General features: G+C 35.7%; 2 protein-coding genes across 6 annotated transcripts; both read left to right on the forward strand.

Moving 5' to 3' along the window:
- Positions 1-14: 14 nt before the first annotated feature.
- On the forward strand, positions 15-7,612 carry LOC140774591 (uncharacterized protein At4g17910). 4 transcript variants are annotated; one of them, XR_012106619.1, is made up of 17 exons: positions 16-165; positions 272-335; positions 414-459; positions 541-671; positions 808-881; positions 995-1,073; positions 1,158-1,247; positions 2,214-2,287; positions 3,064-3,151; positions 3,415-3,541; positions 3,625-3,729; positions 4,125-4,254; positions 4,351-4,402; positions 5,081-5,125; positions 6,339-6,437; positions 6,697-7,037; positions 7,218-7,612. XR_012106619.1 is itself a non-coding variant. In XM_073117651.1 (16 exons), exons 1-16 carry the CDS (start codon positions 116-118, stop codon positions 6,847-6,849), a joined length of 1,407 nt encoding a protein of 468 aa, XP_072973752.1. In that variant the 5' UTR covers positions 15-115; the 3' UTR covers positions 6,850-7,073. The 4 variants fall into 4 exon arrangements, 3 of the variants coding, with proteins under 3 accessions (XP_072973752.1, XP_072973753.1, XP_072973751.1); XM_073117651.1 differs by lacking the exon at positions 7,218-7,612 and having other exon boundaries at positions 15-165; positions 818-881; positions 995-1,083; positions 6,697-7,073; XM_073117650.1 differs by lacking the exon at positions 7,218-7,612 and having other exon boundaries at positions 6,697-7,073.
- A 2,171-nt stretch (positions 7,613-9,783) lies between these two features.
- Positions 9,784-11,081, forward strand: LOC140773829 (myb-related protein 306-like). Of its 2 annotated transcripts, XM_073116594.1 has the most exons (3): positions 9,787-10,017; positions 10,137-10,266; positions 10,339-11,081. In XM_073116594.1, exons 1-3 carry the CDS (start codon positions 9,885-9,887, stop codon positions 10,901-10,903), a joined length of 828 nt encoding a protein of 275 aa, XP_072972695.1. In that variant the 5' UTR covers positions 9,787-9,884; the 3' UTR covers positions 10,904-11,081. The 2 variants fall into 2 exon arrangements, with proteins under 2 accessions (XP_072972694.1, XP_072972695.1); XM_073116593.1 differs by having other exon boundaries at positions 9,784-10,017; positions 10,137-11,081.
- The last annotated feature ends 2,324 nt before the right edge of the window (positions 11,082-13,405 follow it).

Consider the following 13,405-nt stretch of genomic DNA (forward strand, 5'->3'; position numbering starts at 1 on the left):
TTTTTCTACTTTGTCGAGTTTCTATAAATCACAATGTAGCCAATTCTTGGGTATTAATACTACTCTTTAGATCATCCCATCAAATTCTTTCTCCCTCCCCCTCTTCTGCTCTCCGATGGATCTTCTCGAGAGGCCTGTCAATCCAAACAAACACCTCAAAGAAGAGTTAGATCACTCTCTCCGCCTCTCTCTGTGGATCGTCTTCTCTATTTCCTCCAATTTTTGGTCGATTCATTCTTATTTTTCTTGTATGTCGTCTCCTTCACCACAGATTCGTGAGCAACCTCACGGGCTCTTCGATGCTGGAGATCGCTGCACTCTCCACTATCTTTCCGGTAGTATTCTTTCTCTCTTTCCTTTTTAACTTATTAGGAAGTGTCTAAGAACGAAATTACATCATCTACATTTGTCAGGCTTTAATAGTGCTCAGAAAATGGAGCAGCTTTTGCCGAGTTAATGGTAACTCTCAATTTCATTGTTTCTATCAGTTTGAAGATTCTTGGTAAATTCCTGATGCTTGTTTCTTATGCTCTTTTCTAGGTTATGCCAGGGCAGAGGAGGCAAAGAAGGATGATAATTTAACTTCTTGTCGCAAAGATTGGAGGAGTTTTATGGTTTCCTTAGTTATGGATTATTTCTGTGTCGTATTGCCGATTCTTTCTATTATAACGGTAAGTGTTGTATCTCGACTAATGTTTGGATTTTCTTTTCTCTAAATGATCGTCAAGCTTTCAACCTCCCTTAATTATAATTGTTCCCGAGGAAGTATTATGGAACTTGAGATGGTACTGATTTACTGACTGTCAGGTTCTTGCAGAGTGGGCTTATGTCTGCACAATTCTGCTCATACTTATCCTATCTATCTGCATACTATTCAAAAGGTTTCTAGCATTTTGATATCAACATTTGCTTATAGATTCTTAACTATTTCCTCATGACCCGTCTTAATTAACAACCACAATTATGCATTGATTTGTAATCTGTGCTGCATCAGATCTGATTTTTGCTACAAAAAGGGATCACAGGATTCTTCTTCTCTCAAAGGAGTTATTTCATCATACCGAGTATTTGTGGTATGTTCTGGTACGCTAAAAGTGAAATTTATGTCTATCTTTCTCCAGTATACAAAATCTATCAGTAAATTAATGACAATATAGGTGGTAGTGACATGCTTGTGCATATTGGCTGTGGACTTCAAAATCTTCCCTCGACGCTATGCCAAGACTGAAACCTATGGTACTGGTTTGGTAAGCTTTACTTTCGCACGAGTTTCAGCTGAAATATTCTTGCTTTCTTAAGATTGTTTTAAATACTCTAGCTTGTACTAGCTAAAGAAGTACTCCAACAATTCAGAAATTGAAGATCATTTTTTAATTTAGCTTCATTTGAGAAGCTCTGGGAAGCAATATACAATATGATTTTTTTTTTCCTTTTGTATTAGCTGTATATATGATATTTAATTGTTATGGTCCTAATAATAATGAGTACATTTATAGCTACAAAAGTATGCAAGTCTAAGTACCTACATGTACATACCTACTTGCTGTCCTATAATTGAATATTTAGGAGTATTACTTTGGTCATAATGTACACAATATCTAAATGTTCTTTTACTTCTATTGTGTCAAGTATGAAAGGTAGAAAATTTGTGCATGTTGTCTTTTATGTTATATGATTTTATGTGATACTGAAAGAAGGGTTTCCAGTATGCCAAAAAGTTTTAGAGCATAATGTTGATACATGGTCTGTAGAAATTAAGTTGTATAAGACAGAAAATGCTCCTATCTGATACTTCATGACCATAGAGGATGTGATGGATCAAAGTGAGCCAAGTAACTATATATTTCAAGAGCTATTCTCGTTCTGTAAGCTAGACAGGACAAAATATGAAAAACTAATTCATGCTTAGGCATATTGTAGATAATGAACAATCAGAAATACTTTATTTATCTGAAGAAGTGTATGATTACGCCTTATATGAAGTTATTGCCAAGTGTTTTCTTCTCAAATACATTACTAATAAGTAAAGCAATAATAAGTTGACCAGTGATAATTTAGATGTAGTTAATCCTTGTATCTCAAATAGTTCTGTAACACTGTATTTAGGTGACAAAATTGCTCAACACTTTATTTTGTTATCCTATTAAAGGTATTCAATATCATCTCTTACCTGCAGTCATTAGTTGATGACATCTGACATATGGGTCCAACAGATGGATCTTGGAGTAGGATCGTTCGTAGTGGTAAATTCACTGGTATCTAAACAAGCACGGAATTTCAAGTCAATGTGAGCCCTTCAGTTTCCCACATTTTACTCCCAATGTCTTTTAAAGAAAAAGCACTATGTTCAATTATTCATTTATCTTTTCATGGCATAAGGTGCTATTCTACTAATTCTGTTAAAATCATGTGTGACTTACTAGTTCTTGCTTTATGTTCTAAATCTGTGAAAGAATATATGCTAAACATCTATGGTATGAACATTAATTTAAAAGATAAATGCTTGAAGAATTATTTTTCAGAGTCGAGTATACTTATGTAGTTGAAGTAATGTCATAAAAATAATAGAATTGTGAACAAATTTCATTAACATCATCACTTGTTCTAACGAATGGACAAAAGAATGACCAGTGGAGGAGCTTGGTATGTGTACTTTTTCAGGTTCTATAATCCTTTTCCTTCTAAGCTTCACCTTATCTTTTCTTTGAAAAAATCATAAGTTATAGAAGGAAGACTAGTCGTAACTTGTAATTGCATACGTCATATTTTGCCTAAAGTCAAGGTCACAGGTCAGCAAAGCACACTTCATGATATCATGCTTGTTAAAGAAAAACAGTTCTATGTTGTCTTTACTACTGTGATTCTTGTGACTTTTAAGAAAGAAAGATCCAAAGAAAAAGTGCAGTTTCATCATTTCATAAATTTCCACTTTATGGACCTGATTTTTTGAACCATTGGATTTTCTTTGATGCCAAAGTATTTAAAAAGTTCCTTTATAATTTTTACTTATTGGTCCTGTACATTCATGTTGCAAATCTTAAGTTTTGATATATATGTTAATAGGAGCTGGACGGAGGCACTACTATCTGTTAGTCCGCTAGTATTTCTAGGTTTTGCTCGGCTCATTTCGACAAGAGGCATAGATTATCAGGTAGAAGTATTTCTTTGACCCCTCCCAATTACCTAATTTGCACTTTCATTCTAATTTTGGTCGTGGAAGAACTTCCCTCAACTGTCCATTAATGTGTGAGTAGATGCCAAAACTACAAATATCAGTAAGAATTACTGCTTTTGTTCTTAAACTTTCCGCTTTCACACTATGATTATTGAGTACTTATTGTTCTTTTCTTCAATAACAGGGTTGCATATCATACTGCCTCTGTGTATGTGAATTCTTCTTTTATGATCTTGTAGGTGCATGTGGGGGAATACGGTGTTCATTGGAATTTCTTTTTCACTCTTGCAGCTGTTTCTATTCTGACATCTTTTATTAGTATACATCCTAAATATTGTGGAATATTTGGTGTAATAGTGCTTACAGGTACCATTTCAACTTACTCTCAACTGGTTTGGTTCTGAAACCTAAATAGAGATTACAAAGTCGAGTAATTTTCCTGCTCTCAGGGTATCAAGCGTGCTTATTATGTGGGTTAAGTGAATATCTGATTTCTAATGAAAGGAATGCTAATATCATCAGCGCAAATAAGGAAGGTCTTTTCAGCATATTTGGTAAGAGTTAATTGTGGAGTCCTTTTCGTATTGCATCCTTTTCTATTCTGTATTTTCCTGGATTCTTTCTTCTGGTTGATTTCTTCATATGCTCTACACAACAGCTACTTAGAAGTACTCTCGTCTCTTTTCTTCTTTTATAACCTAAATTAGATGGGTTTCTTTTTGAAATGGTCATACATGTTCTTGGAAGTACATCTCTTATACAAACAACCAAATGACTAAAAAAATATCAGATGGTAATTACAGTTTTTCTATAAAAGTGATGCATGATGCATGGTTGCATGATGTGGTTTCTGCTCCATCAAGCTCTTGTAGAAAAGCATTCTAGTTCTTCACATGCTCAAGCTACTCTTTTCTGGAACATTACCTCTCCATCTTTTTATTTTCTACAGGATACTGGGGTATGTATCTAGTTGGTGTATATCTGGGATATCGAGTATTCTTTGAAAATCATTCGTCAGTCAAGGACAACAGTATCAAGTTGGCAACAGCTAAAGTTTGGGCTGTTTTTACCTTGTTTTGGTAAGTATCCCTGCTGTTGTATAGGCTGCTTTCCATTTGGATGTTGCTTGGTAATTATTATATCTAGTGGCTTTTGTTTTGGAATAATTTGAACAGGTTCTCGACTATCATTCTGGACAATTATGTGGAAAGAGTTTCTCGGCGAACAGTAAGGATTGCTAACTAATTTTGTTGTTTAGTTTTGTTGTTGTCATTTAAGTTGCATTCATGAACAATAAAACAATCATCAATAGAGCCTTTCTTAGAGGGACAATATTTGGTTGTCTTAGAGCACAACTTAAATTTGAGGAAGCTCGCGAAAAGAATTTACAGATACTTCATCCAGCTATATTGCCTATGTACAACCTTCTAGAAATTTATGTACATTCGGGCAATAAGGAGCCTACGTTTATGAAAGCTACAAAGTCTTGTGATGAGCAAAATTATTTATTCTAGTGGTTGCGATTTAAGCTTGCACCAGAACAACACTCAAAAAGTTCTTTTAGATGACAGAATTAGTCTAGAGGAAGGAGAAACACGATAACACATGATTTAGGGATTCCACTTCTTCTCTCAAGCATAATAAGCCAAATAGCTAAATGAATCCTGACGTTTAGCCCATAAGTAGTAAAATAAAAAGAAAGATAGTTCATAATCTCTTTGAAACAAATTAAGATGAACTTTTTCCAATTTCATATTTGTGCTATGTGACAAGATTTTGAACTGGACAGTAAATTTGATACATGCACTAACATGGAAATGATTTCTCTGTATTTTTCTATGGAGGATTTTGTTTGCCCATGCTTACAACTGTAATAGTGGCTCACAGTAAGATTTATCTTTTCAGTGCAACTTGGCCTACGTTACACTGGTTTTTGCCCAGAATTTCCAGGTATTATTTCCATCTTTTATGTATTCAAAGTTTGAAACAAGCACTTGGTATATCCTAATTCTCCATCTGTCATGCAATATGTAAATGCAGATTCAGATCTTGTAATTGCGAGAACTTACTTAGCCATTGAATGTATACGACCAAGACGTGGATTAAAATTGAAAATTTAAGTGTGTAGTCTGTGGAATCTGTCATACCATTGGATTATCAGAATATAGAAAGTAACCAGGTAATTTAAAGGTGACCTGTACGTCAAAGTAACCAGGTAATTTACGGTGACCTGTAAGTCAAAGTAACCTGTATGCAGGTAATTTAAGGTATTTCCTTCCTTTCTATCCCAGCATGACTTAGTACTCTTACAAGGAAAATGGCAATGAATGGATGCTAGCAATCTAAAGTACAAGCGAGTTAGCACAGCTATCCATATGAATTGTTTCAAGGTTACCATATTTTCCCTGAGTTTCACAATTTTACCTGACACCAATTTTTATATGTGATAGTATGCTACTATGGTTCTTATGGATATAAACTAGCATAGGTTATACCAAGAATCCACACCATCATCTCGATCTGAATGAACCGGAGTGCTTTGAGAACTATAATACTAATGAGTCGGTGACCTGTTGTTACCATTCTACAAGTTGCCCGATGACAAAAGAACAGTTTTTATGAAGAAGTCCTTTTAGGATTTGAATTTTGAACCACTCCTTATTGAAGCACAAATAAATTCTGTGATGGAACTCGCGAGTACCATCTCCCTTTTCTTACAATTGTGGAGATTTTGAAGGCATCACTTGTTTAGCTGAAGTGTTTGCCCACTTCTATGGACATTTGGGTACTGGGTGCAGTTTGTAAAATGTCATGCATATGATGGTTTGATACACATCAGTTACATCATATGATGCATATGATGGTTTGATACATCAGTCACATTAGTACGGTAATGAAGGCATGGTACTCCTTAGTTATATGGTTTCTGAATACGTAACTGTGGTACTCCTTAGTTATATGGTTTCTGAATACGTAACTGTGGGTTTCAGAGGGTGTAATTTCTGTTCCTTCTTATTATGTAATGTAGGTATTGAATCTGTTAAAACTCTTCTATGAAGAGCTTATTTATACCCTACAATTTTGCCACTAGACTTTAATTGTTCATACTCCATATTGAAATGCATTGCTGCACCCCTTTTCAATTTCAAGTACTTCTCTGCAGGTGTTATCCATTCTCACACTGGCAGAACTTGCATTTGCTAAGAGGAATTTAGTTCTTGAAGATGCATTCAATCAAAACTTGCTCGGATCATTCCTTCTGGTGAGTTAAAAATCTGTAATTTCTTTTCTTGACAATAGAAACATTGTATTTCCTATGATGTGATCAAGACCAAGAGGGCCTAATAGTAGATTACATATTGAAATCAAGCAAACCACCTAGAGGGCCCTACATGATGAACTCCCATAAATTGAACAAAATCACCATGCATGACCTTCAAATTTAAAATGGATGAACTCCCATAAATTGAACAAAATCACCATGCATGACCTTCAAATTTAAAATGGCTCTTCTTATGCAGGCAAATATCCTGACTGGCATGGTAAACTTATCTGTGGATACGCTCTCTGCCTCTTCCATCACAGCGTTCACTATTTTGATTGGATACTCTTTTGTTTTATCAGTTGTTGTTGGTCTTGCATGGTTTTATGGCCTTAAAGTAAAATTTTGGTAACTTGGACTTCTAGACTTCTAGTATGTTATTTGACTGTGCTTTGTATTGTTATTGTTCTCCAATTTGATATTCTTGGGAAAAAAACAACAACTCAAGTTTGTTCAATTAATTGCTGCACAAGCGCTGACTGCTTTCTGGAGCTACTTGTAGCATTTGAACTTTGTGAACCGGCTGCATGGCTTTAGAAGGTGCGCACTGAATTAAATCATCTCTGTTCACACCTACTGCTAGTGCACCATGCACCATGTCAAGGGGACTTTCGGGAAACTTCTTAATTATCATTTATGCAGGGAGATACAATTCAAATTTGATACGCATTCTTTATTTCCGTCCTAAATAAATATAGAATTTTTATTTTTCATTTACAGGAATTAGGACATGACGTCGGCAGTTATATATGCATTTCATCATGTATCAGTAAATCGTACTTCGTTTCAGGGAGACAGCATGATAATTAGATGTTTAGTCGTTGTACAACATGATCTTGGGGGTTGAGTCATTTATTATGGCAAATGCTTGGTCAATGTGGTGTTTCTTTTCAAAAGAGAAGGTTTTCTGTGTGATCTGGAAGCTTGGTATATCATGCTGAGGATGTTAAGAGTATGTCGTCTCTATTTGCGGGAAAATGGTGTTATTCACTGAGCTCTAAAGCCTTATTATCTGTGTAAAAACTAAATCTCTTTAGGCGAGTTTTTGACTGCTTGCCAATTATATTTCTAGCGTAATATTTCATATCTTGTACATTCTTCCAATCTTTTAATAACATTACAGAGGTCTACCAATTTTTTCTTTCTCAGAAAGATTCTCAGTATGACGCAGTATATATATATATATATACTTTTTAGCATTATTATGTAAAGTGTTTCTAGAATTCCGTCTCAAATTCTGTGTTGTTAATAATGCCATCAACTTTTACAATCTTAATCTCCGATCTTTTTTATCCATGCAGTGTCACATACGAAAGTACAAGTGGTTTGGACTTTGGACCACCCTCCCTCTACGTCCCTACCTGTTAGTACTGGTCTACTCCACTTGAAATCTTAATATCAAACTACCTAATCACTTATATAAATTAAATCTCAAACATTTTAATGAGGTGATCCCTGGAGACCGGAGAAGATCCACTGTAGCCCGTCATAGGCGGCCTTTTAAGTACCAGACGATCCCGAGCTTTCATTGCATGATTCTATACAGTATAGTTGATAGGTATTCACGACGGTTGACCAACCAACTTTGCTAGAGTTGGTAGGTAGCTCGTTCAGGTCATGAGTTCAACTTCAACCCTAAATAATATTGTGAAGAAATTATTTGATGGTTGATGGTTTAGTGGCTTGGCTTGATTCAGTTGATGTCTCAGCGGCGTTTGGTTCGGAACTTTTGTATCGAAAGAAGGTTAGGCCTTTTGTCCCGCCCAAATCTAGTTTTCAAGCTCATAAATAATAATAAAAGGAAGTATCCATGGCCAAGGAGGTTATGGAATCGACTTAATAGTTGATGGGTCGACGGTGAATTAGTTTGAAGGAATAATGCAACCGGTTTAGAGCAAATCTCAGCGTCGATCATAAACTAGACAACTTAGAACCTAGTTAAACAGCATATTATATTACCTAAAATTAATTAAAATTTAAATATTTTTATATTTAAGAAGAGCTAGACTCTTTGTCTAACCCATATTGAGGGTCAAGAATCAAAATTTTAAATTGCTTGAGATCTATGAGAGTATCTAGCTGCGGTATGCGTGTACTAGATCGGCGACACCTACGTGGCCCACTCATTAATATCCACGCGATTGGACCACGATGGACGCCGCCCGCCAAAGATCCACCAACTTCATATTCAGCACTCGATTAAGTGGGCCCATGGGCCCATGAGAGCAAAAGAATTCATTCCACCCTTTTGACTTGCTTAGATCTGCCCATATCCTCTAGCTTATTATATATATATATATTTATATTTATATATATATAGTTTCCTCCAATTACCACCGTGTCCTACGTATATTATCTGAACTAAGAACTTTTTACCATAAAAGACCTCTAAATTAAGGGGCTCACGTATTTATTTAATTTAAACCTATTTGTTTTTTAAATAGGTGTCAAAAGGACCTTAAATTAATTTGGCATTTTTCTTGTGGCAAATTCTCGATGTTTCCGATGGGGTTTTTTTATTTATTTATTTTTTTAATTTCAAAATTCTCCTTGAAAGCATTAAGTAAGTAAATAGCTCTAAAATTAAAGTTGATAGAGAAGAAAAATAAATAAATAAATAAATAAATAATCTTCTGAGTAATAACGATGTTGACTAGAAAATTGCCTTCCATCACGCATGAAATTTGTTGGGTAGTGGATTGCCTTCAACCTCATTAATTAAATCGGACAAACGTATTAGTTCTTATCACCATCTACCTAATACAATTTACCCATTAAGACTCCTTCTAATCAACCTTTTTAAGTGATCCTAACCCGTGACAAATAAATTTGAAATGTCTTGCACCAGGTAAAAGAAGCTATCTAATCTATACAAATTTATCCTATGAATAATTACTTCAATTAATTTACCTTGTTCCATGTCAAACCCTCCCTTTAAATAGTAATCCAGTAATAAATCATTCAGGAAATGGTCTCTTATTACAACATCTTTGAGAAAGGAAAAGAAGAAGAAGAAGAAAGCATTCAATTAAAGGCTCTCTCCCTCTTGTGACCGCATTGAATGCTGTTTAGTTATTATGCAAGGAAAATTTTGATAGCGAGACAATTAGACAAAGCTTTCATTGCACTAAGACTTTTGTGGAGCACCTCTGAGTAATTACCACCTGCTGTTCTCCTTTGACTCTTTCTCCAATCCAAATCTTAGCCTACCTTTAATTAATTAACCCCTGCCTGAGGTCAAAGGATCCAGAAACACACCAGTTTCTCTAGTGTATATATGTGGGTGGAAACTAGTGTCAAAACAGAGAAGAGAACTAGACAAGAAGACCCATCTCATTGTATTGTCCAAAGAGAGGGAGAGAGAGAGAGAGAGAGAGAGAGAGAGAGATGGGAAGGCCACCATGCTGCAAGAAAGGAGATGTGAAGAAAGGGCCATGGACACCAGAAGAAGACATCATCCTTGTCTCTTATATCAAAGAACATGGCCCTGGGAATTGGAAGGCAGTACCTTGTAACACTGGTGAGCATTTTGGGTGCTCTCTCTCTCTCTCTCTCTCTCTCTCTCTCTCTCTCTCTCTCTCCAGTCTTTCAAAACTCATTCCTACATCATAAAGTTTTTTTTTAAACTTTTCTTTCCAGGTTTGACGAGGTGCAGCAAGAGCTGCAGGCTGAGATGGGCAAACTACCTCAGGCCAGGCATCAAAAGAGGCAACTTCACTGAACAAGAGGAGAAGCTTATAATTCACCTCCAAGATCTTCTAGGCAATAGGTATGGATTAATTCTTCTTCTTAATTTTTTTATTTTTATTTTTTTGAACAATCTTAACTGGATTGGACAAAGATGGGCAGCAATAGCTACATATCTACCAGACAGAACAGACAATGACATCAAGAACTACTGGAACACTCATCTGAAGAAGAAGCTTATCAGTAAACTCGATGTCGATTGCAAGGACATCTGTAAAGGCCAGTGGGAGAGGAGGATCCAAACTGACATTAACCTGGCCAAGCAAGCTCTGACTCAAGCCTTGTCTTTAAACAAGCCTAATAACATCTCAGAGACCTCGACATACGCGTCGAGCGCCGAGAACATTGCTAGGCTTCTCCAGGGGTGGAAGAAGAGTCTGCCGACGCCGGTTGCTTCGCAGAGTAACTCTGGCTTGACAGAGACTGATACAGTATCAAGCCATGGAACAACACCAACACCAACACCAACACCAACAACTACTACTACAACTAGTAGTAGTAGCTCTAGCTACATGAAGTCTCCTCAGCAACTTGAATTCTTCGTGCCAGAACTGGAAGCCCAGATGCCACTCTCCATGATTGAGTCATGGCTGCTTGATGAGAGTGTTGAGCAAGGGCAGGAGGACTTTCTTGACATATCGTTAAATGAAACTTTCTAGTTGTCTTTTAATGGTCGTTGTCTGTATTTAGCCGGCTTGCTCTTGGTCTTCTTGGTTAAGCTTTAGTGCAGCGTGACAAAGCTACAAAAGTGTAAATTAAATATAGACAGCATAGTTTTTAATGATGAGATGCTTATAAGTTTTCAAGAATTATTTACATGAGAGTGATTCCAATTAATCCACGCTTTCAGGTTTTAATGTTTTGATATCAACTTTATTGGGATCATGATCTACATAAATCACTTCCACTCCACAAATGAGTGGACTTCATTGTTATGAAGTAAGATATTTGTGGAAGGCATTGGTTGCAGGAAATTGCTTGTGCCGTTGTTTGTAGGGAATCTACTACTAGTAGAAGGCAATCAAGAATTTATTCCATGCATGGATGGAGTGATGGTTCATGGCACTCCTTTATCCATCATCCAAGGATGGTATGGCTGCCAACTTACCATCATCCTTCCATTCAGACTGCCTCCATTATTAACCATTGCAGAGAGTACATACAGAGGGTGATGCATCAGAGACTCAGAGTATGCATTGCTTCACGCACCAGAGACTCAGAGTATGCATTGCTTCACGCTCAATAAGATGTTAACTTGGAAAGTATTAAAGCATCTCAATTTTACTTTTTTAATAAATGTTAGGTTTATTTGTATTTATGTAATTGATAAATTGTATTTTAAAATATAACTTATATTTATATAATGTGTTTAGAATTTATGTACGAGGAGCATATGTACAAGGTATGAGATATTTGATGAAGAATATTAAAATAAAAAATTAATTTTGAAATCAAAGTATTCGAAACGATTTTAGAATTATTATTAAAGTGCTTAAACGATGTGTTAAAAATATATGAAATTTTACCTAAAGGCACAGAAATAGGCACTCTGCATTCAACTGTTTAGTTTGTCGTTTAAACAAGGCATTTGAAAGCACTCTGAGCGAGTTCGAATGTACCCTACAGTCGTTCACACTACGTTTGCACATACCGAGAGCTTATTTTGGCCGTTCAAAAAGCACCTTACAAGCGTTCACACATACAGCTATTCATATTTGGCAGTTTGCAGCACGTTTATATTTCAAGTCATCGTATTCGAACATAATCTATTGCGTTCGAATGCACCGATGTAATTTGCAATTTTACGTGAGATTTGATTTGGCTTTGATTTGGTTATGAGATATTTTTCTTATCTCTGATAGAATTCGTAGAGAATCTTTAAATATCTTATCTCTAAAATAAGATACTTATCTTTATCTTATATAAAGGGTTTTAATCTAATCCTAAGAGGATTGTCTTTAAGTATTATATTGGAGAACACTTTTATGCTTTAAACGGAATGAATTGTAGTTATCTCAACACATTTACAATTGATCTAGAAAAATTACATCTCGAGAGTCACTAAGGTTTGGAAATCTATCACATGAAACAATATATCAGGCGATCTAGCGATTGAGTTGTGGGAATCGATAGGTAATCTGTAAGATTCCTATTAACTGCTATAAGTTTAGTAATTGATTTCGGTCCGAATTTGAATTTGTAGATTTTTTTCATATAAAATTTTTTGTGTTTATGATCTTATTTGTTACGCTTCATATTTTATATATTATTATTGATAGGGTATAATAGATCTCATCTCGCAGGGCGTGTAAGTTTCAGATGTTTTTTTCAATAAATATCTAGATTAGTACCAGAAATGTCCTTACGACATACACCAATCATAGGGTGGACTATTTGCAAGAGATGAGCTCAAAGTTCTTAGTAAGATTTCCAAAAGTCGAACGGGCAAATACATTGCCAAGAATGACCGACAAGTCTCGTTCATTCTTTCTACGTCAAATTACGTCAAAGTTACTGTCAACACATTGCAATTAAGTCCAAGATGTCTACTCTGCAGAGAATTTTCCAGGAACTCTTAATGACAGTAGTCTTTTCCTTGGGAGAAATGCAGATGATGGAGGAGGGGTCAAAGACAGACATTTCTATTTGATCATCTGATTGGGAGTCAAATTAAGAGTTAGCTAGGAGGTCATAGGATTCATTAATGATCAAATTGAGAGGTTATTTGATGCTTTCTTGTGCTAATCTTAAAAGAAGAAGAAGAAGAAGAAGAAGAAGAAGACATTGCCAGAGATATTACTGCAGTACTAAGGCTGATGAATAATTACTATATTACAGTATAATTGCAAAATGACAAGAACCAACATTTACATTCCTCTTCCTTCTTAGATAAAATTAGGTACTACTCGCGGATGTAAACTCTATGATCTTAGCAAAGATCATATCGAAATCTTTGCATCTCCACTCTGCAAAACTTTGTGTGCACAGCCAGATGAAAGATAAGAAGAGGAACATTTGAAAAGTTAAAAGCTTGCTTGCTTCCTCTCTAGAAAGCAATTAGATGCTTCTGCTTCAGCTTCAGCTTCAGCTCCTGTTGTGTATTGGATCAGACCCTCTTCGCACTCTCCGCTTGCTCGTTCGGACAGCATCGAAAGATGAGA

Source organism: Typha angustifolia, chromosome 13 (genome assembly GCF_048772165.1).
Source record: "Typha angustifolia cultivar Huaian chromosome 13, ASM4877216v1, whole genome shotgun sequence".
In the NCBI taxonomy this organism is placed as follows: Eukaryota; Viridiplantae; Streptophyta; class Magnoliopsida; order Poales; family Typhaceae; genus Typha; species Typha angustifolia.

Excerpts from the sequence above, each read along its gene's own strand:
- LOC140774591 (XM_073117651.1), top strand. The coding sequence starts at position 116 with ATGGATCTTCTCGAGAGGCCTGTCAATCCAAACAAACACCTCAAAGAA. Across the intron at positions 460-540 it reads CAGCTTTTGCCGAGTTAATG|GTTATGCCAGGGCAGAGGAG; the intron begins GTAACTCTCAAT and ends GCTCTTTTCTAG. Across the intron at positions 882-994 it reads ATCTGCATACTATTCAAAAG|ATCTGATTTTTGCTACAAAA; the intron begins GTTTCTAGCATT and ends GTGCTGCATCAG.
- LOC140773829 (XM_073116593.1), top strand. The coding sequence starts at position 9,885 with ATGGGAAGGCCACCATGCTGCAAGAAAGGAGATGTGAAGAAAGGGCCA. Across the intron at positions 10,018-10,136 it reads GGCAGTACCTTGTAACACTG|GTTTGACGAGGTGCAGCAAG; the intron begins GTGAGCATTTTG and ends TTTTCTTTCCAG.